The 24,538-nt window shown below is 41.1% G+C and overlaps 1 protein-coding gene across 2 annotated transcripts in view; it reads left to right on the top strand.

Moving 5' to 3' along the window:
* RAB3C (RAB3C, member RAS oncogene family) overlaps positions 1-24,538 on the top strand; it is a 106,292-nt gene that overhangs the window by 33,789 nt on the left and 47,965 nt on the right. For both annotated transcript variants that reach the window (XM_070736368.1, XM_070736367.1), the window contains exon 3: positions 20,495-20,613. In XM_070736368.1, the coding sequence (XP_070592469.1) occupies positions 20,495-20,613 (119 nt within the window). The remainder of the gene's footprint in view (positions 1-20,494; positions 20,614-24,538) is intronic.

Here is a 24,538-nt window from a genome sequence, read left to right as displayed (position 1 = left end):
TTTTTGCCTCTTCTTCTGAACTATTTTCACCTTACGAACCCAAGCCGCTGCTACTGGTCTGAAGGGGTTTCTTTTCCCCCCCTTTTTTGAAGAAAGAAAAGGGAGGGGCGGCTTGGAGGGGGAAAGACTTTGCAATAACAAAAGTAGGAGAACAGTGTGCTTGCAGAGGCACTGAAAGGGTGTCTTTTGAAGAAAGAAAAGGGAGGGGCGCCCCCCTTGCCTTTCTTCCTTCCCACTCACCCTTTAGCCTAGCCTTGCTTCTTCCACCCGCCCCCTTTAGCTGCTCCTCCCTGCCCTCTGTTCACCTCCCTTCTAAAGTTTGGGATTTTCCTGAAGGATTTGCACACATTATTTGCTTTTACATTGATTCCTATGGGAAACATTGTTTCATCTTGCAAACTTTTCACCTTACGAACCTCCTCCTGGAACCAATTAAGTTCGTATCATGAGGTACCACTGTACTTCATTTAGAGATAGGTTTACTCTTGATTGATGTTCCAGTTTGATACCATCTCTTTAAATTTTGGAAAAATTATGCCCCCACCCATTATACTTCAGTGATTCACAGTGGCATCTGCCTTCACTGGTTCCAAATGTTATGCTGTTTCTCATAGCTTAAACATGTTTCTGCTTTCAGTAGGAATTGTACTTAGGAAGAATGACATCTTGACAGCCAGGGATCTCTAAGTTCTTAGCAATCTCGCTCTGACAGACACACACAGGTAAAACAAATCTATATAACAAAACTGTGTGTGAAGGGGCAAGATAGCAATTTTTCCCATTCCGCGTAGAGTGAAAACCAAGATATTTTTTCATTGCACATGTCCTTTGAGATCACAGACTGAATCAAAAGAGGGGGATTTCAGGAAACAGAACTACTTTTAAAAGCCACAGTCCCCATTAATCACAATGCGGTCTTAACCCATAATTGGAGGCTAGCTCCACCCATCTTGGAGAAGGAGCAAGATAGTCATTTTCCCCATTCTGCATAGAGTGAAACCCAATATATTTTTCCATTGCATGCCTCCTTTGAGGTCATGGACTGAATCAAAAGAAGGAGATTTCAGTAAACAGAACTACTTTTAAAAGCTACAGATTCAGTCCCCATTAATCACAATGCGGTCCTAACCCATACTTGAAGGCTAGCTCCACCCACCTTGGAGAAGGGGCAAGATAGCCATTTTCCCCATTCTGCATAGAGTGAAAACCAGGATATTTTTCCATTTCCAGAGACTGCTACAGTTCAGAGAAGAGAGGAATGAGTAAATATTTTCTGTAATTGCTTCTTGATAAGCTGGAAGGCGCATTGATCTTGATGTTCATTACCTGACCTCATCTTTTCAAGGCCATCAGAAGTAAATATGACTTCAAAATATTTTGGAGGCCTTTGAGAGTGGATACTGTCTGGGGTGAAAGTACTTTGGGCCCAGTGACTAGACCACTTTTCAGTTTAGAATTTGCTGAGTCATTTCTCTCGCTAGGAGAGACGATGGGAGGAAATGATTCAGTGGAAGAGCATCATATTAGGTAACAGATGCAATTTTCCAACATCCATTGGGTTTTTTCCCTTTGTTCTGCCTATTTGCTTAAATGGAAATAATTAGTTTTGTCCTCTTGATAGAGTGGAGCTACTATTTTCTGCCAGTTTACCATCTACAAAAAGTGATTTATTCTGCTAGGGCCACCTCAATTAAAGAAACTAATAATATTTTGTTCTAATTAAGGGTGGCTGTTCTGAGAAAACTCAACCCAGATAAGACGGAGTGGCTGTGGGTTTTGCCTCCCAGGGACAATTCCATCTGTCCGGCCATCACCCTGGGGGAGGAATTATTGACCCCCTCAGAGAGGGTCCGCAACTTGGGCGTCCTCCTCGATCCACAGCTCACATTAGAGAACCATCTTTCAGCTGTGGCGAGGGGGACGTTTGTCCAGGTTCGCCTGGTGCACCAGTTGCGGCCCTATTTGGACCGGGAGTCACTGCTCACAGTCACTCATGCCCTCATCACCTCGAGGTTTGACTACTGTAATGCTCTCTACATGGGGCTATCTTTGAAGAGTGTTCGGAAACTTCAGATCGTGCAGAATGCAGCTGCGAGAGCAATCATGGGCTTCCCTAGGTATACCCATGTTACACCAACACTCCACAGTCTGAACTGGTTGCTGGTCAGTTTCTGGTCACAATTCAAAGTGTTGGTTATGACCTATAAAGCCCTTCATGGCATCGGACCAGAATATGTCCGATACCGCCTTCTGCCGCATGAATCCCAGCGACCAGTTAGGTCCCACAGAGTTGGCCTTCTCCGGGTCCCAGCGACTAAACAATGTCATCTGGTGGGACTCAGGGGAAGAGCCTTCTCTGTGGCGGCCCCGACCCTCTGGAACCAGCTCCTCTGGAGATTAGGACTGCCCCCCCCTCCTTGCCTTTCGCAAACTGCTTAAAACCCACCTCTGCCATCAGGTATGGGGGAATTAAGACATCTCCCCCAGGCTTATATAGTTTTATGTATGGTATGCTTGTGTTGTATGTTTTTAAATAATGGGGTTTTTTTAGATATTTTTTAAATATTAGATTTGTTCATTGTACACTGTTTTATTATTGTTGTCAGCTGCCCCAATTCTGCGGAGAGGGGCGGCATACAAATCAAATCAAATCAAATCAATAAAAGAAAAAGATACATTTGTCAAGAATGATTGTCATAGGGGTCAAATAAGCAATGAAGAAACAATCAATATTGATAAAAATCTTAAGGATACAAGTAACAAGTTACAGTCATACAGTCATAAGTGGGAGGAAATGGGTGATAGGAATGATGAGAAAATACTGCTAGTAATAGTAGTGCAAACATAGTAAATAATTTGACAGTGTTGAAGGAATTATTTGTTTAGCAGAGTGATGGTGTTCGGGGGGAAACTGTTCTTGTGTCTAGTTGACTTGGTAAAGAATTCTAAATGGTGTCTGTAGTCTGCTATTTTTCTGGAAATCCATTCATATTCCCACACCATTCATCCCAAAGTGCATAGCCAAAAGCTTATGAAGATTCTCAGCTGTCCTGGTTCTGGTTGTCCGAAAGGTGCTTTTTCGGGAGCAACTGGACTTTTTTTTTCTTTGAAGACATTTCACCTCATCCAAGGAGCTTCTTCAGGGTCTTCAAAGAAACATAGAAACATAGAAGTCTGATGGCAGAAAAAGACCTCATGGTCCATCTAGTCTGCCCTTATACTATTTCCTGTATTTTATCTTACAATGGATATATCTTTATCCCAGGCATGTTTAAATTCAGTTACTGTGGATTTACCAACCACGTCTGCTGGAAGTTTGTTCCAAGGATCTACTACTCTTTCAGTAAAATAATATTTTCTCATGTTGCTTTTGATCTTTCCCCCAACTAACTTCAGATTGTGTCCCCTTGTTTGTGTGTTCACTTTCCTATTAAAAACACTTCCCTCCTGGCCCTTATTTAACCCTTTAACATATTTAAATGTTTCGATCATGTCCCCCCTTTTCCTTCTGAAAAATGAGAAAGTTCAGTTGCCCCCTGAAAAAGCACCTTTTGGACAACCATGACCTGGACGATTGAGAATCTCCATAGATATTTAGTGCTTTAGATTTAGCTGCTAAGTATAACTCATTATTTGTACAATAGAAGCTTCAATGGATCGTGCTGGAAAGCAGCCAGATCTCAAAATGATAAAAGGCCCACAAGGATTTGTGATATCTATCCTGTCGACTAAAAGGAAACAAAGCCTGAAACGGCTAAATTGTGATGAGCTCCCACTGGCACGCTACCCAAGCAGAGAGGCAATCAGGAGATCTGGAAAGAAAATGATCCACAGAAGAACTGAAAAATTCATTCATGTTTACACTGAATGGAGTTTCCTCTGGCAAACTTGCTCCCATCTCCTCTAGTTCTATTTGCTTATTATAATTTCCTTTGATTTCCAAAACCCATCCCTGAGTGACGCCAAGATTTCCTTCTAGTGCTGCTGCGCGCATGATTCATTTGACAATTAACTAATTGTAGATTTAGATGGAGAAAATTAACTGGACCAAACGGAAGATGTTGGCTGCTTTTCATCAATCTCAATTCCCAGCTTTGCAACAGAGAAGGAAAAAAAAACAGATTATTTATAAGTCTCTTAGGGACAATTTACCAAGTAATAAACAGGCATCAGTTTTTATATTGATGTTTTTGCATTTATTGTAGAATTTGGGGGTGGGTGGGTGATGAACCTATCTCCAGAAACCTAAGAAATATCCCTATATTTATTATTTATATTTATGCTATATTTATTTCTCAAACTTAGACATTCACCCAGTTCCATAAAGACTCTATATCAACCAGGTTTCTCAACCATGGCAGTAAGAAGTTCTAGGGACTTCAACTCCGAGTCTACGGAGAGGGGCGGCATACAAATCTAATAAATGAATGAATGAATGAATGAATGAATGAATGAATGAATGAATGATTGAATGAATGAACTCTCAGAATTATCCAAGCAATCATCGTGCCAAGATTGGAAACACTGCTCTACACACAGCACCAAACCTATATCAAGCATCTACTAAGATTGATAGAAAGGCTAACTATTAAGAAAGAAGTAAGATAGTACTCTTCTTTTAGGATGATTTAGAAGGCATTGTACTAAAATTTTCAACTATCTCAGAGTATTTAGTTTTATTATTCACAGAGAGAAGCTGAATGTTTCAAGATAGTCCCAACACCAGAATCATTGTGGTCAAAGTAGGGAAGGAATAATGGGAGAGATCTTAAGAAACTAGTGCAAATATGATGGAGCTTGCAGAAAAAATATAGTCATTTATTTATTTATTATTTGTTTTTGTCAAGTACACATTGGTAGTATACTAAGATATAACAATGTTTATCTACACGATACTAGTAAGAGAGAAACATTAGCATAGGGGACGGAAGGCACGCTGGTGCACTTATGCATGCCCCTTACTGACCTCTTAGGGAACGGGAGAGGTCAACAGTGGATAGTCTAAGGGTAAAGTTTTGGGGGTTAGGTGATCATACTACAGAATCAGGTAGTGAGTTCCATGCATCAACTATTTGGTTACTAAAGTCATATTTCCTGAGGTCGAGTTTGGTGTGGTTTACTTTAAGTTTGTATCTGTTGTGTGCTTGTGTGTTATTATTGAAGCTGAAGTAGTCATTGACAGGAAATAGTAGGTAGTAAGTAGTAGGAGGTAAGTATTAGTTAGCGTTGTGGTGAGCTCTGGCCCAGCTCCTGCCCCAAGGAATGTGGAGGTGGATGCAGGGGAGACATCCACATGCCGCAGGCCTGTTTTTCTCCCAGTAGAATCTGCCGACGAAGTCTCCTCTGACCAAGGAAGCATGAGTGACAGGGAAGAGGGGAGTTTGGCAGACAGCCCAGGAGGAGATCAGTCATCTGTATCATCCCTGGAGTTCTGAACAAGAACTAATGACATATCCATGCATGCGTAGAGTGATGCATAGGAGACAACAACTGAAGGATTATTACAAGAGAAAATGAGGCCACCTGTGGTTGGGTGGGGCTGCTGTAATTAGTGCTACAGATAAAAGTGCAGCCTGGTGTTTTAGCCTCATGGCAGTTTATCTGATTCGTCAAGATCGTGTTTTTTTGCTGTTCAGGATTGTGTGTGTGGACTCTCTGGACTTTAGAATTGGACTCAATTTCCCAGTTATTGGGTGAGCAATTGGACTGCATTTAACCTGTGCCTTGTGTGTACCAGAAAATCCCTTTGACATTTAAAAAGGGAGCTATTTCTTTTTTTTCTTTTTATAAAAACTTTTGGGTTTTCCTTTTATCATGTGGTGCGTGTCTTCCTGGACTAATTACCCTGTAATTACGGACGGTTGAGACACACCGGCAGAACAGTTAGTAGGTAGTAAGTAAATAGTAGGTAGTAATAGTAGGTAGTAAGTAGTCATTGAACATACAAAGGAAATTGAAGAAGGTGCGCCTGTATGAGGCAGTCATCAGAAATTGTACGGATTGTGTCAGAAAGGCTAAAACTCAGAATGTGATGAGGCATGCAAAAAATGCTCAAAGCAACAATGATTAGCCAGGGGGTAGCAAAGAAAAGCCAAGAAGTCTGCTGCCAAGAAGAAAGAGTGGATTAATGGCTAATGGCAAGAAATGTCTTAATTCAAATTTTACATCTGTCTTTTCTCAAAGGGAAACAAAGCCCTAACTGACCAGGGATGTAGCCCTAGTGAGTGAAGAGAAATACAGCTTGGACTAAAGTAGGAGACAGTAAAAGAACATCAAGCTCTATATCAGCAGCCCAAATAGCATCTGAGAAATAAATCAGATTCCAGTCCAATTATCTCATGCAAGGTTCGATTTATTATAGAAACATAGAAACATAGAAGACTGGTGGCAGAAAAAGACCTCATGGTCCATCTAGTCTGCCCTTATACTATTTTTGTATTTTATCTTAGGATGGATTTATGTTTATCCCAGGCATGTTTAAATTCAGTTACTGTGGATTTACCAACCATGTCTGCTGGAAGTTTGTTCCAAGCATCTACTAACTACTCTTTCAGTAAAATAATATTTTCTCATGTTGCTTTTGATCTTTTCCCCAACTAACTTCAGATTGTGTCCCCTTGTTCTTGTGTTCACTTTCCTATTAAAAGCACTTCCCTCCTGAACCTTATTTAACCCTTTGACATATTTAAATGTTTTGATCATGTCCCCCCTTTTCCTTCTGTCCGCCAGACTATACAGATCGAGTTCATTATCAGCCATGTTGGTCACACTGTTGCCATCCCAATACTAACATCCTTCCAGTACCCCACCCAGGTTAAGGTTCATCCCCCATCCTCACACCCACAAGTTCATCACGAGGACCAGTCCGAGTTCAGGGATTTCACCGACCACCTCCTTACATCCGCTGGTGCAGAACAAAGGATGACCTTGGACTCTAAGAAAGGAATTTGTTGTGGCTAGTAACTTTCCCTCTCATTCAACTACCCCTCCCAGTTCCCATGATACTATTCTACTGTGGCAGGCCAAAGTCTCTAACTCCAACTGATGGCTTAAGCCTGACACTCCAATTCAAAGGCAATCAGAGCAATGGTGGGTTCAATTTTTTTTTTACTACTGGTTTTATGGGCGTGGCTTGGTGGGCATGGCATGGCTTGGTGGGTGTGGCTTAGTGGGCGTAGCAGATAAAGGATTCTGTAAAATCTCCATTCCCACACTGCTCCAGGAGAAGTTTACTGCAAAATCCCTATTTCCTCCAAATCAGCTAAGACTCAGGAGGTCGAGAATAGATGAAGGCAGGGCTGGTCAAAGGTGGTATTTACTAGTTCTCAAAATTTCTGCTACTGGTTCGCCATCTGTTGAATCTCACCTCTGAATGAGAGGTATCCACAACTCAGGGTGGAGTGGAACCAAACACTAGGCGCAACTGTGCATCAAAGCTCTGCCTTTTCTATATGCATAAAGTCATATGCACACATAGATACAAGGAGGTGGAGAATATTCCTGATCCATAGCCTGATGGAGCCAATAATCCTTAAAAAAAGAAGGCAAAATCATTAATTGTAATATTTTTTTAGAACTGTTGGAAAACCAATCAAGTTCCAGGAGACAGACAACAGTAAATGTCCTTATCTCCAAGAAAGCAGAGACTAATATTAAACTGTTCATTATCAAATCTGTAGAAGACACAAAACCTAGAAGGGTGGCTTTAGAAGAAAATGGAAACGTTCAAAAAGATCAAGATAGACTTGACCATTAGACTGAAACAGGATGGAATTTACCAGGGAAAATGGTAATGTCCTGCATTTGGAGAGGAAACAAAAATTGAAAGACATAAGTGTGGGATAAAGCAGGCAAGGTTTCACAGTACAGTGAATGTTTTTGTAACTTGCAGGTTAGACAGAGCTACCAATATGATTATAACTTTTAAAAAGCAAATATTATTTTTGAAAAGTATTTATTTATTATTTATTATTTGTTATTTGTTATTTGTTATTTGTTATTTGTTATTTGTTATTTGTTATTTGTTGTTTGTTGTTTGTTGTTTGTTGTTTGTTGTTTATTATTTATTATTTATTATTTATTATTTATTATTTATTATTTATTATTTATTATTTATTATTTATTATTTATTATTTATTATTTATTATTTATTATTTATTATTTATTATTTATTATTTATTATTTATTATTTATTATTTATTATTTATTATTTATTATTTATTATTTATTATTTATTATTTATTTATTCATTCATTCATTCATTCATTCATTCATTCATTCATTCATTCATTCATTTATTCGATTTGTATGCCGCCCCTCTCCGTAGACTCGGGGTGGCTCACAACAATGACAAAGACAATGTAAGAACAAATCTAATAATTTAAAAATAAAAACCCCATTATTAAAAGCAAACAAACACACAAACATACCATGTATAAACTGTATAGGCCTGGGGGAGATGTCTCAGTTCCCCCATGCCTGATGGCAGAGATGAGTCTTAAGAACTTTACGAAAGGCAAGGAGGGTGGGGGCAGTTCTAATCTCCGGGGAGAGCTGGTTCCAGAGGGTCGGGGCTGCCACAGAGAAGGCTCTTTCCCTGGGTCCCGCCAAACGACATTGTTTAGTCGACGTGACCCGAAGAAGGCCAACTCTGTGGAACCTAACCAGTCGCTGGGATTCGTGCGACAGAAGGCGGTCCCCGGGTTATTCTGGTCCGATGCCATGAAGAGCTTTATAGGTCATAACTAACACTTTGAATTGTGACCGGAAATTGATCAGCAACCAATGCAGACTGCAGAGTGTTGGTGTAACATGGGCATGCCTAGGGCATACCCAGTATTAGCTGCAAGAGCATATAATTCAGATCACAGTAAGTAATAATCCCACCCTATGCTACCATGGTCTGTTCCCTTCACTGACAGTCTTTAAACGGAGACAGAATTTAGATCAGGGGTCTCCAACTTTGGCAACTTTAAGACTTGTGAACTTCAACTCCCAGAATTCTCCAGCCAGCTTTGTTATAAAACTGGCAAAATGCATAAATATGGATGCATTTCAAAATAGATTGTTTTAAACTGTTCCAGAACAAGGAAGAAATGAGGGAGATTGATACCCTTCCATTCTAATAATGAAAGCCCAGCCGTGAACAATCTGGGGAGGTTATTTGCTCTGCAGGCAGAACAATGTTGTGCAGGACTGAAAGGCAAATATGCAAGATGGGAGAAATTCCTCAGGGAAGGAAGGCAGACTCATACTTAAAATTCAGCCTCATTTCAGATGCAACATATAAATATAGCACAAGCACTAATCAAAACAAGGTCCTGAATCTCTTGAACAACAGTATAAGCAAGCTCTGAATGTTCCAGAGCTGTAATGAATGATAACAATAGTCCCTGCCTCAACAAGGTCAGGAAAAAGTCCCAAATTCAATTACTCAGATTGGTTTTTATGGATTATGCTAAAAGAGTTTTAGTGCACTTAATCAATATACGGTTCGAGTTGTGTGTGTTTTTTAAAGTCCTCGATTGATAAGATTCTTTTTATTTTATATGAGTTTTTAAATTAAGTGGGGAAAAAGGGGTAACTGCAAATCATTTGGACGCAAGATTTGGATTAAAAAGGGAGCAGCTGCCCAGTTTGGAGGGGAGGAAGGTGGCTGAGAATTATAAACAAGTCCTCTTGCAGCTTAAGCAAGATAAATTGAGGGGGACCACATCACGGCTGGCAGGATTTTCCTTTCCCCAGGGCAACTGGCAGAGAAATATAAAATAAGATAGAAATGTCAATAAATCATGTGACTCAAGAAACAAAGAGTAAGCAGACAGATTACCAGCCATCTTTACTGGAAGCAGATATAACCGAGGCAGGCCATTGCCATCACCAGCAGTGACCCTTCCAAAATTAGAAGCAATTATTCCTGCTTCTAATACTATGTACTGACTTTGACCAAAACCAGATTTCAGAACTAAGTAGATAGTTTTCTGTCTTTGTTCTAACATTGGATTATCATTATGTTTCTGACCTCTTCTTTTGAAGCATATAAAGCTGGTTTACAATTTTTTATGGAAGCGAAGACCAGGGACTTTGTCCTTTATGTTTGTGTAACAATCAGATCCTAGCGCTACCCCTTAAAAAGATCACTGGCTTTTTATCTGAAACATGGTATGAATATTTCCACAAAAAGATGTATCATCACTACAAATTGTGTTATTAGAATGAATATAATACAGTGGTACCTCTACCTAAGAACGCCTCTACTTACAAACTTTTCTAGATGGGAACTGAGTTTTCACAATTTCTTTGCCTCTTCTCAGTAGCCATTTTCCACTTACAAACCTGAGCCTCTGAAACTGTAACCGGAAAAGGCAGGGAGAAACCTCTGTGGAGCCTCTCTAGGAATCTCCTGGGAGGAAACAGTGCTGGAATAGGCAGGGAGAAGCCTCCATGGGGCCTCTCTAGGAATCTCCTGGGAGGAAACAGGGCCTCCACCCTCCCTGTGGTTTCCCCAATCGCATGCATTGTTTGCTTTTACATTGATTCCTATGAGAAAAATTGCTGCTTCTTAGAAATTTTTCCTACTTAAGAACCTGGTCATGGAACGAATTAAGTTTGTAAGTAGAGGTACCACTTTATTAAGCAATATTTAAAAACCAAAAGATTTAAAGCAGTGGATTCTGAACCTTGGAGTCGAGACCCCTTTGGGGGTCGAATGACCACTTCACAGGGGTTGCCTTGCATTGGCATTCTTCAATCTCAAAAGACCATGGTATCATGTTCTGGATTCCCCAGTGCATGAAGCCTGGGTAGCTTAGTATGGGTAGGTAGAGATCACCTAAGACCATGGGAAAAGACAAATTTCACATTAGGAACTAAAGCTTCTATTCTAGCACCTTGGAGCATATTTTTACAATCTGACCAATCAGGCATTTACAGTAGGGGCATCCCTCTGACCTTCCTGCCAACCAGCTTAAAGCTCTGTTGGGAGAATTGGCGCTAGACTTATGGTTGGGGATCACCACAACATGAGGAACTGTATTAAGGGGTCACAGCATTAGAAAGGTTGAGAACCACTGATTTAAAAGAACCAAAAATTAAACATATAGTAATGTCTATGTTTTTTGGAGGGGTGGGTGGGTTGAGAACATGTTTCTTCATCTAAATAGCTGTAGCTTGTTGGCAATCATCTCTTTACACTGAAACATTAGAAAATTGCAACCCTTTCAGGCATTTTGAAGGAGAAAGCTATTGTAAACTTCTCAGTATTCAGGAGTGGTATCCAATGGGACTACCTCCAGAACAATTCCAACCAAGCTATTTCTAGAGCTCTGCAAAGGGCATGGAGGTGGTTTGAATAGCCTATGGACTTATTATTATTATTATTATTATTATTATTATTATTATTATTATTATTATTTATTAGATTTGTATGCCGCCCCTCTCTGTAGACTCGGAGCGGCTCACAACAGTGATAAAAACAATACATGGTAACAAATCTAATAATTAAAATCTAAAATAAGAGTTTTATATTACAAAGTCTAAAAAAGAAACCCCCAATAGATAAAATACATACACACAGTCATATCATACACAAAATTACATAGGCAAGGGGGGGATGTCTCAGTTCCCCCAAGCCTGGCGACAGAGGTGGGTTTTAAGGAGTTTACAAAAGGCAAGGAGGGTGGGGGCAGTCCTAATCTCTGGGAGGAGTCGATTCCAGAGGGTCGGAGCCACCACAAAGAAGGCTCTTCCCCTGAGTCCCTCCAGATGACATTGTTTAGTCGACGGGACCCGGAGAAGACCAACTCTGTGGGACGTAACTGGCGGCTGGGATTCTTGCGGCAGAAGGCGGTCTCGCAGATATCCTGGTCCGGTGCCATGAAGGGCTTTATAGGCCATAACCAACACTTTGAATTGTGACCGAAAACTGATCGGCAACCAATGCAGACTGCGGAGTGTTGGTGTAACATAGGCATACTTAGGAAAGCCCATGATTGCTTTCGCAGCTGCATTCTGCACGATCTGAAGTTTCCGAACACTTTTCAAAGGTAGCCCCATGTAGAGAGCGTTACAATAGTCGAACCTCGAGGTGATGAGGGCATGAGTGACTGTGAGCAATGACTTCCAGTCCAGATAGGGCCGCAACTGGTGCACCAGGCGAACCTGGGCAAATGCCCCCCTCACCACAGCTGAAAGTGAGGACTTCCATACACTGTGAGCAAGACTTTGCTCAATGTCAGATACTAGATGACATTGAAAATGGATAGATCCACTGTTAATCTTAAACCCTGAGATGAGCCCCCAATGCATCTTTTGCAAAGAAACTTAGGGCTGGAATTATTTGATGCTCTTATTAGCTGGGGCATGAAAGAATCTAATGCATAATTGGTGCCGTAAATAGAATCAAGAATCTTAACTGCTACCTTAGGTGACAAGCAATAGACTGATTCAAAAAGATATTATTAGATAGTGTGATAAACACCCTAGACACAACAATTCCCAAAGTGATACTGACCCTATATGAATCTGAGCAATTTTATGTCTGAAGAATTGTACAACATTGTACAATTCATAACATAGTTGAACACCGGTGGTATCAAAGCATTGCTCAAAGAATTAGCGACTTGGTTATCTATAAAACAGCTCTAAACGTTTCCTGGGATGGTTTTCTATTAACACAATGATGGAAGAAATATGTTTTCTCCTCTCTGATTCTTGTAATGTCGACCTTATTAATAAACCCACTAATAAGCCTTATTCTGTACTACTACTGCATTATATTTACAATGTGCCTTGTTCCAAATGTTCCATGACTAAGCAAATTGCCTGTCCTCATGTTTTCTCCACAGCCATAACAATATCCCGAAACATTATAGGCGCCAAGATAGCACAGAGGTTGCTAAGGAGCTATTATATTAACTATTTGGGATAATTCGTTGTTCCTATTTCAACAGGTCAGTCATTGTAATGTAAAGGCAATGTCAGATATGAGAAATCTCAGCCCACAAAACAGAAACAGAATTTGAGAAAGCATTTCAGATGTGACCTTCCCTACTTCTTTTGAGGATAAAGACAAGGAGGGGAGGGGAACATTGAGAGTTGCAAGGTTGATGTCAACACTTCAAAGTAGACTAGACCATTACAACTACTTTTATTATAGAATAGAATAGAATTCTTTTTGGCCAAATGTGATTGGACACACAAGGAATTTGTCATTGGTGCATATGCTCTCAGTGTACATAAAAGAAAGGATACATTGGTCATGAGGTACAATGATTGTCATAGGGTACAAATAAGCAATCAGGAAGCAATCAGTATTAACATAAATCATAAGGATACAAGGAGCAAGTTACAGTCATACAGACATAAGTGGGAGGAGATGGGTGATAGGAACAATGAGAAGACTAATAGTAATACCCTGTTTCCCCGATAGTAAGACACCCCCGATTGTAAGACATATCAGGGATTTCAGGGGGGTCGGCTAATATAAGCCGTACCCCGAAAGTAAGACATATGTCTTACTTTCGGGGAAACACGGGGGTATTGCTGGGGGGGAGCCCGATGACGTCGCTTCCAAGCTCCCCGCATGCCCCTCACCTTCGCCTCGCCACGGCGCCACCGCCTCTTCCCCGGCTTGGCAAAGCAAAGGACGGCGCTGGTCCGAAGCGAGCCGAGCGGGCGGCGGCTTGCAGCGAAGGCCGACCAGCTCCGAGGCGAGCGGCCGGAGCTGCACCCTCCTTCGCCCGCCTCCTTTCCGGCAGGCAGGTGGGGCTGCCCAACTGCGCAGAGTGGCTCCTCCCCTCCAGACACACGCTTCCCCGACACGCATCTGTGGCTCCACGTGTGCACGCCGCTTGGAGCCTTGAGGTTGAACTTGGAAAAGGGCTCACGAGGCTCCTGTCCCGCGGCTGCCCTTCTGGACTCTGGGGAGATGCCTTCGGGAACGCGACCCTTTCAATTTTTTTCCAATGTAAGACATACCCCGAAAGTAAGACATAGTGGGGCTTTTGGGGGTAAAAAGAAAGTAAGACACTGTCTTACTTTCGGGGAAACACGGTAGTAATGCAGCCTTAGTGAATAGTTTGACAGTAGTGAGGGGATTATTTGTTTAGCAGCGTGATGGCATTCAGGAAAAAAATATTCTTGTATCTAGTTGTTGTTCTGTCGGGCTCTCTGGTAGACTCCTCCCAAAATTTCACAGGTACAAATTTCAGACACACACACGTTTGAAAATTCAAAACAATGTTCTTTATAATGAAAATTCACTTAACCGAGCACTCATCTCCACACAAACTGGTAATTTGTACAAGTCCCTTATCAGTTCTGTGATACTTAGCTTGCAGCTGTGAGGCAATTCACAGTTCTTCTTCTTTCACAAAGTGACAGACACTTTGCTCTGGTTTAGTTTCAAAGCGGGGGAAAAGCAGCACACAAAAGGTCAAAGTCAGTAAAGCAGTCACGAAACACAACGATCAGATAATCCTCCACAATGGCCAAACCCACAGGCTGCTATTTATAGCAACCTCACTAATTACCACAGCCCCACCCAACCACAGGTGGCCTCATTTTCTTTGATAATAATATCTCCGTTGTTGTTGCCTATGCATCGCTCTCCGCATGCATGGCTGTATCATTAACTCTTATTCTGAATCCAAGGAGGAGCTAGATAATTGATCTCCTTCTGAGCTGTCTGCCACACTCTCCTCCTCCCTGTCACTCATGTCTTCTTGGTCAGAGGAGCCTTCCTCAGCAGATTCCACTGGGGGCAAAACAGGCCTGTAGCATATCGATGTCTCCCCTACATCCACAGTCCTTGGGGCAGGAGCTGGGCCAGAGCTAACCACAACAGTTGTCTTAGTTGCTTTGCTGGCTGAGGAATTCTGGGAGTTGAAATCCAGAAGTCTTAAAGTTACCAAGTTTGGAGAGCCCTGTTCTATAACATCATTTTGGGAGTGGGATTTGAAACAATTTATGTCCAGGATATGAAGGGTTCTGGTAATACAATTTTGTATCTTCATGAAGCTACCCCCAAAAATTATTTCATAGAAATTACAGAAATGCCATCCTGCATGTAGTTCTATGATTGCTTGTGAATCTTTTCTGTTGCTATGGCACAAACAGAAATAGAGTGTTGGAGAGATACATGCCTGGGCAAGCCCATGACTGCTCGCGCGGCTGCGTTCTGCACAATTTGCGTTTCCGAATGCTCTTCAGAGGTAGCCACATGTAGAGAGCATTGTAGTAGTCAAACCTCGATGTGATAAGGGCATGAGTGACTGTGAGTAGAGACTCCCTGTCCAAATAGGGCCATAACTGGTGTACCAGGCAAACCTAGGCAAATGCCCTCCTTGCCACAGCCGAAAGATGATGGTCCAAAGTCAGTTGTGGATCGAGGAGGATGCCCAAGTTGTGAACCCTCTCTGAGGGGTCAGAAGTCCCCCCCCCCCCAGGTGATGGACAGACAGATGGAAGTGTCCTTGGGAGGCAGCACCCACAGCAACTCCATCTTTCGGGGTTGAGTTTGAGCCTGTTAGCCCCCATCCAGAGGAACAGATTTATCTCCTAGGTTACTGTATATTTCAGAGAACTAGAGCATAAAGTTTCTTATCTGCTTCTTCAGAAAGCAGAAGTGGACTTTAAATTAGAGATTAGATTCCAATTTAACACTATGAGAGACTTCTTAATTCTGAAAATAATCAGTGTGAAAATGGGATTATTATTAGTCGAAGGTGAGCACTGCATTTCTTTGGATTTTTATTTTAATTTTATTGTAGATAAGCCTAGTGTTAGATAGGGCGAACAGAAGAGAGCGGACTCAGAGCCCTTTATTCGACAACTCTGTACAATCTATCAGTCGGCTTGTCTGACAGTTTGCCTTTTTATAGAGAACTGTCAGACTGCTCCTCCAATCAGGTTGGCTTATTTTCATGCCGGAACGGTGGACCTGATTGACACCTTTTTAACTGACTCTGAATATCTAACAGCTAGCATATTATATCTGTTGTTATAGATTGCTGTAACGTTTGATTTCCTGCACCAAGCTTTGGGAATTGGGATAACCAATAATCCAAAATTGCATGACTGGATCCCAGGAACATGCTCACATATGATGTGGTTTGTTCAACTTTGGCTAAATGCCAATAATAATAATAATAATAATAATAATAATAATAATAATAGAACAAAGCATTACATGGACAGTTCTTGGAGAAGATTGAAGGCAAAGTGGATGGAAAAGACCTGGTCATGGCTTACAAGTGGAACACTCAAAAAGGAGACAGAAGGACTAATACTGGCGGCACAAGAACAGGCCATTAGAACAAATGCTCTCAAAGCCAGGATTGAAAAATCAACAGACGATCCAAAGTGCAGACTCTGTAAAGAAATAGATGAAACAATTGATCACATACTCAGCTGCTGCAAAAAGATTGCACAGACTGACTACAAGCATAGACATGATGCTGTGGCACAGATGATCCACTGGAACTTGTGCCGGAACTACCATTTACCAGTGGCAAAGAACTGGTGGGATCATAAGCCCGAAAAAGTGGTCAAAAATGAGCAAGCAAAACTACTGTGGGACTTCCAACTTCAGACTGACCGAATTCCGAAGCATAACACACCAGACATTGTGATCATGGAGAAAAAGAAAGTATGGATCATCGACATCGCAATCCCAGGAGACAGCAGAATTGAGGAGAAGCAGCTAGAGAAATTATTGAAATATGAAGATCTAAAAATCGAGTTGCAACGATTCTGGCATAACCCCATGAAAGTGGTCCCAGTGGTACTTGGCACACTGGGCGCAGTACCAAAGGATCTCAGCGGACATTTGAAAACCATTGGAATTGACAAAATCTCCATCTGTCAAATTGCAAAAGGCTGCTTTACTGGGATTGGCAAACATAATTCGCCGCTACATCACGCAGTCCTAGGTGCTTGGGAAGCGCCCAACTGGTGATGAAATACGAAATCCAGCATAGTGATCTCGTTTGCTGAGTTGTACTGACATACTGCTGATAATGATGATAATAATAATAATAATAATAATAATAATAATAATAATAATAATAATAATAATAATAATAATAGAATTGGAAGGGACCTTGGAAGTCTTCTAGTCCAACCCCCTGCTTGGGCAGGAAACCCTACACTACTTCAGACAGATGGTTTTCTTCTTAAAACATGAATCCAACCATTAATGTTTCCTACTTATCAATATGAGAAACTGGGTCTTGTGCCATAAAACTGTCAGTAAATCTTGACTAAACGCTTTCTGTTAACTAAGGATTTTAAGCAAAGCATGAAATATTTTGGAATTGGCAAATTATTAAACCAAGGAGTAATTGCTGATACACAAACCTGTTGTTGATAGGGATGCTGGTGCCTTGTGAGCAGTTTTGGTCTTGAGAGGAATTTGCTTATGAGCAAGCTTTCTTGAGGTTGAATTATCAGGCTGTAGTCCTATATACTGTATATTTATAATCAAATTGTCAGGCTCTAGATCTATATTTGTTTATAAGAAAACTCACTAGTGCAGCAAAACCTACAGACTTACATTTGAGTAAACAACCATCTGATTTAGGGTAAAGATTAGATTCTTCTAGCTTTTTATTTGAACATGAATCATCACTACATACCTAACAGTCACCATTATCAAAGGATATTTTATTATGCACTTTCTGTATAGCGTATATCTATAGCTACAATTATAATAACTGACTGGCTGACTGGTACCAAAGCAAAGAAAAAGCTCTTCCAAAAACCTTTATGCATTTTCACCACTCAACCAGGAAAAAGACGGATTGCCATGGTAACATCATAATGGAAAAATAGGGCACGTTTTTATCAATATTTGTCAGGCTTACTGTATGACGTTAGATTTTTGCTCAGAAAATCACTCTGAAAGTAGAAAGAGACCATTTCCGAGTTAGGATAATCTGATCAGTGGGTAAATTAGCATCAATGAACAAGCAAGATTGAATTGATAACCTAACTGGTTTTCCATAGAAACCTATGTCAAGATTTAATGAAAAAAAATCAGGATAAATTTTTAGTAAGAAATATGGAATTAATTATTCTGAATGGTCTATTAGCATAATAGCTAGACATGCAACATGCAACAAAAGGACTACGAAGTTCACTGAGCAGGGAAATTGATGGGAAAATGTTAGCATAGTAAATGAAGTCATGTTTAATTGCATTAATGTTCACACTAGTTCTCAACATGGTTCTAATAAATTATGAATATATCAGTTGTCATTACGGCATTTTGTCATAAATGAAATTTAAGTACTTAGTTATTTTTTTCAGAAATACTTGTGTATGGACTATCTACTATGAAGTTTCCCCACGTTCATCAATTGTAATGAACTTGTCATTCATGACAATGGACTCTGCAATATAGTGGACATTTTCTTCTTATGATTACATTTGTTTAATGTTGTAGCAACAATTCATGCATATGAATGCAATAATTGGGACAGAGAGGATATATAATCCATAAAGCCTATTTAAATGTGCATCAAGGAAAAATGAATGTAAAGCCTATTGAACAGATTTATATAAGCAATGCTGTATTTTGGGGGAGTCTTTATTCTGTAACTAGATAAAACTGCAGTTAGACAAAACTGCCTCAAGACAAACCAAAGTCATTTGTTTATTCTGTACCATCCAGATGTTTGGATTACAATTCCTTCATCCTCCAGTAACGTAGCCCTGGGTGCAAAACACAGCTTCCCATACAGTACTTTATTTTTAAAAAATTCAACTGACCTCTTTATGTAAAAAGAAATTCTATAAAGAGTGAACTGCAGCTAAGATATCTTTTACACAGCATCTAAAGTTTGTATGTTGGAATCAGGTCAATCCGTGATTTGTCTCATCATGTGAGATCCTCCAACCAAGTATCTCTCTCACCAACCAGTGTGACAGTATAAACCAGCATCCAACTATGGCCGCTCATCATATTCCTTGGGGCTTTACAGAGTCATCACAGCATCATCCTTCTGAACATAAATTAAAAGAAATGTGACTGATGACCAAGTAACACGATGCTCCAAAGCTGGAAGATGGGCATTCCACCCAGTGGGAACAATGTGCTACACCAAATTATTTTCCTCTATCACACAATACTAGGATGAGGGGGCACTCCCTAAAGCTTATAGGTTTGTGAGGACAAATAAAAGGAAATATTTCTTCACCCAGAGGGTTGTTGGTTTATGGAATTCACTTCCAGAAAAGGTTGTGACAGCTGTCAGCTTGGATAGCTTCAAGGCAGGATTAGACAGATTCATGGATGCCAAGTGTATCGATGGTTATTGAAACGGATGTCCAAGTGCTGCCTCTATGTTGGTTGAGGCAGGTAGGATTCCCTTGGGTAACATTTGTTGGGGGTCAAGGGAAAGGGAGGGTTTTGCCTTCTCTTTCTGCTCAAGATCCCCATGGACAATTGGTGGGCCACTGTGTGACACAGAATGCTGGACTCCATGGGCTTTGATTCAGCATAGCTCTTCTTATGTTCTTATGTTCTTCCCTCCAGGGGACGAACATAAGAACGTTTGCTTCAATGGAGAAGCAAATGCCTTTGCCAACACTCTATTTGTAATTTGCCCCAAAATTCAGTCAACATCAAATATGTTGATAGATAAATATGGCTGGAAGCCTATTTTCTAATGGGCATTTGAGCATATTTGGGCTTATCATTTCATGTTGAAATTCACCTTTTATTTATCGGTTGAAAATAAATAACAGTTGAAGCAATGGAAGCTAACAATGGTTTCAAGATCCACGATCTGAAGTAACTTAGTTCCAGCATTTGCCCAGATATTAGATTAGATTAGATTAGATTTATTGGATTTATATGCTGCCCCTCTCCGCAGACTCGGGGCGGCTCACAACAATAGCAAAAAACAGTACATAGTGACAAATCCAATGCCCACCAATCCAATTACAATTTTAAGTTAAGAAATTCATAAAACAATCCCAATATATATAAAAACCAAGCACACGATCAATCAAACAGCAAAACAACATGGGCAAGGGGGAGATGTTTTAGTTCCCCATGCCTGACGGCAGAGGTGGGTTTTAAGGAGTTTACAAAAGGCAAGGAGGGTGGGGGCAATCCTAATCTCAGGGGGGAGCTGGTTCCAAAGGGTCGGAGCCACCACAGAGAAGGCTCTTCCCCTGGGTCCCGCCAGACGACATTGTTTAGTCGACGGGACCCGAAGAAGGCCGACTCTGTGGGACCTAACCGGTCGCTGGGATTCGTGCGGCAGAAGGTGGTCCCGAAGATATTCTGGTCCGGTGCCATGAAGAGCTTTATAACCAACACTTTGAATTGTGACCGGAAACTGATCAGCAACCAATGCAGACTGTGGAGTGTTGGAGTGATATAACTATCAAACAGTGGAAAATGTTTTGGGCCCCTGAAATGTTATGGGACTGCTGTAAATGTTAAATTTCACTGACATTAACTATTGATGTTTCATGGTTTTAGGATACAGCAGGTCAAGAGAGGTATAGGACAATTACTACAGCCTATTATCGGGGCGCTATGGGCTTCATTTTAATGTATGACATCACCAATGAAGAATCTTTCAATGCTGTACAAGACTGGTAAGTAAAATTTATTTATTTAGGAATACATTGGAAATAAAGGATAGTTGACCTGACTAACCATACAGTATTTCGACTATTGTTATAATAACAACAAGTTGGTTTGGGTAAAGGTGCCTTTCTTTATTAACTCAAATCTGATTTTGAGAATGATTTATTCTGGATTAAGCTGTGCTTCATGCCAACTGCAAAACTTTAAAAGTTTCTACCCCTTATTAGTGACCAATTCAAATGTCTTCATAACAATGTAAGAAGTGCTCTGCTGGATTGGACCTTTGACTCAACTAGTCCAAGCAGTGTATTCTCACAGCAGTCAATCAACTACACAAGGAAGCCTATTAGTTTTCTAGCAAAGGATCTTCAGAGGTAATCACAGTGCCATTGAGGCTAACAGACCTTGATTCCATGACTTTCATGAAGTGGTGCCACCCCTTTTTTTTAAGCCAGGGAAGCAGGTAGCCAGCATCACATCTTGTAGTAGCGATTTCAAAAGTTTAATTGTTCATTTAAGATTGAAAAACATCCTTTTGTCCTCATCCTCCCAAGATTCTGTTTCACTGAGTTCTAATTCTTTGGGAAGAGGGAAAGGAAATAGCTTTTCCTTGTCCACTTTGTTTGTTTGTATCCCTCCTTTATTGTTTTTGCAAATAACTCAAGGTGATTAACAGATCCAACACATCTTCCTCCTCCTGTTTTTGCCATGATAACAGCCCTGTGAAGTGAGTTGGGCTGGGAGAGAGTGAATGACCTAATTATTTTCTGTTACACCCTTCCCCCCAGGAAGAAGTAAACATTTTGGGCACTCCAAACTCTCCACCAGGATGATTGTTTACAATATCTGGCACATTTTTGCTGAAAAATTTCAAGCGGCTTATTAGCGTGATTGGGGTGTAATGTGTTTAAGTGACGCCTTATTTATTTGGCTTCATGTGTCCACTGCCAACATTTTCAGACACAGTAAACACTCCGGTCTTGCCTCGTCTCTCACCGTAGTCACAATGAAGACAAGTACTACATACACTTCATCATATTTCCTCATCTTAGCTTTCGGGAGACTTAACATTTGTCTCATTATCTCCGTCTCTCTCCTCCTTTCTTTTCATCCCTGTTAAATATTTTTCCATGGTGCCTCTTAATGATTTGTTATATGCATGTCACATGTCCTACTCTATGTGCTATTGTTCTCTGCAAAACCTCCTACTCTCTGTGGCAACAAAAGCATGTGCCTCAGGATCATGTGTCCCCTTGGCATTGCTCTGCACCCCCTCGGGGGTCCACCCCACTATTTGAGAAACAGTGGCCTAAGGGTGGAAGGCTCCGCCCACCTGCCCAGCATGCTTCTGCACAAAAGCGTCACATGCATGCGAAGCGGTAGCAAAGAGTTTTAGAACCCACTACTGATGGATACCCACTGATTCCTGGAAAATTCCTAACTAAAATCTCATAGGGCTTTTGGCAAAAAAATTCAGAAGAGGTTTGCCCTTGATGTTTTTCCTTCTGGGTTATTATATGATTTTCAACCTACAGCAGATATTTTCCAAGGACAGAAATTCCACCTTCAGCTCAGCACTATAGGATGTTGTCCAGTTCAGGTACTGTAAATCCAGATTTATTTGTCAACCTGCCAATGGTGACATTGTTGCTTCCATCATTTAGAAGAGATGTCACAAAATCAAGCTTTAATATAGGAACTTTCTAACCCAGCTTCTTTGTTGTCATTCTACCTCCCAAACCATCTTCTATACAGTGGAACCCCGACATAAGAGCTGCTCTACTTAAGAGCAACTCGAGATAAGAGCTGGGAGGGGAGAGATATTTTTGTTCTACTTACAAGCCCAAATTCGAGATACAAGCGCCAAGGAGCTGTCTCCTGAAGCCAAATGCTAACTTCCGCGTTCGGCTTCAGGAGACAGCTGCGAAGCGGCGCGCGTGTTTTAAAAGGTTGCAGCCGGCCTGGGGGGCTCGGGGGGGGGCTTGCAGCTTTCTTTCTTGCTCTTTTTCTTTCTCTCTTTTACCTTCCCTTCCTCTATTTCTTCTTTTCTTTCTCCTTCCCACCTTCTTCCCTCCCTCCCTCCCTTCACTCATTCCTCTCTTACTCTCCCCTTTCATAAGTTTCCTTGCTTCCTTCCTCTGTTCCTGTCCCTTCCCCCTTTCTTTCTTTCTTTCTTTCTTTCTTTCTTTCTTGCTCTTTTTCTTTCTCTCTTTTACCTTCCCTTCCTCTATTTCTTCTTTTCTTTCTCCTTCCCACCTTCTTCCCTCCCTCCCTTCACTCATTCCGCTCTTACTCTCCCCTTTCATAAGTTTCCTTGCTTCCTTCCTCTGTTCCTGTCCCTTCCCTCTTTCCTTCCTTCCTTCCCACCCTCCGTCCATTCATTCACCCATTCCTCTCTTGATCGCTTAAAGCCGGTCCCTGGTGCAAAAAGGGTTGGGGACCTCTGTCCTACAGGATTGGGTGGCAGAGAAGTTGAACATATGTAAATTTAAAAGTTTAAGAAAGTTTACAAGTTAAGTGAAAGAAACTTCATTATTCATTTATATGTACATGTACATTTCTTCATTAAAAACATATCTTTCTGCATAATTTAGACTAACTTTGTGAGTTTTTTGAGGGCTGGAACCAATTAAAATTATTTACATTAATTCCTATGGGGAAAAGTCGTTCGAGATAAGAGCTGCTCGACTTAAGAGCCCAGGTCCGGGACGAATTAAACTCGTATCTTGAGGTACCACTGTACTTCAAATTTAGTTTTCAAATGACAATATTTAAAACTTGTCTTTTGATTAGATACCCTTTCGCTTATTTTATTAAAAGCATGTGTACCCCAGAAGACATTTTCCTATGCTGGGAAAAAAGCACTCTCGGCTTTATAACTATCAATCACAGAACATTCTTGTTCCATTAATATTTTAAGATTTACATCTTTGCTTCCCATTGATTATTTATAGAATTGAATCCAATGCTTCACGAGTACAGAGCAACAAGGTAGACTATTCTGTGATTGTGGAAAACTTGGAAAAAACTATCATAGTACTTGAAGAGGCCCTTGGTTTTATTTCTGACAGATCTTATTCATAGAGATCAGGGGTGGGCTACTACCCAGAATGACAAGAGCGCTGTTCTGGCAGCAGCAACGGAGTGCATAGGCCTGCTCCGTTACTGTTGGGTATGCACATGCCGTGCACATGCAGCTGGCTCAATTCCGGTAAAAATTACCAGTATTTTGCTTCTGCACATGCTGGTAGCATGGCGAGTGGATGGGAGCCGGCAGCTCCCATCGCTCGTGCTGGCACAGGGGGTGGTGTGGCTATGGCTGACAGTGTGGCATGTGGCTCAGGGGTGGCAGGCCTGGGGGCGGCGCAGCACGGTGGTTTTTACCTTATTTTGTCGGTCGCGAGCAACCAGCAGCTCTTATCTCCAATTTCTGGGGTTTTTTGCTTCTATGCATGCGCAGAAGCAAAAAAAAAAAAACCCTGGAAATTATGTGTGTGTGTGTGTGTTTGTGCAAGATTTGGCTTCTGTGCATGCACAGAAGTTGAATCCCATGCCAAGTACAGGCGCATGCACAGGGGTGCGCTCCCGGCGTGTTCCGGTAAGGCTAAAATTGGTAGCCTGCCCCTGATAGATAGATCCTTATTTTTAAAGAAAACCTTGGAAGTCATCAAATCCAATCTAGTCCAACCTAAAGTTCAATCCAGAAAATCTAGAAGCTATGGGCAATTTTCACTAGAGGTCTGCCTGGTCTTTGTCGGAAGACCTTTTGTAATCAGCAGCTAACAGTTGCACAGAATACAGAATAACAGAATTAGAAGGGACACTGGAGATCTTCTAGTACAATCCTCTACCCAAGCAAGAGCCCCTCCCTTGTTTAAATCTGGAATAATGGCTATCCAATCTCCTCTTGAAAATCTTCAGTGTTGAAGCACC

The sequence above is a fragment of the Erythrolamprus reginae genome, chromosome 2, assembly GCF_031021105.1.
Source record: "Erythrolamprus reginae isolate rEryReg1 chromosome 2, rEryReg1.hap1, whole genome shotgun sequence".
Taxonomy (NCBI): domain Eukaryota; kingdom Metazoa; phylum Chordata; class Lepidosauria; order Squamata; family Dipsadidae; genus Erythrolamprus; species Erythrolamprus reginae.
The sequence above is the reverse complement of the archived record's forward strand: the minus strand, read 5'-3'. Positions and strand labels throughout refer to the sequence as shown.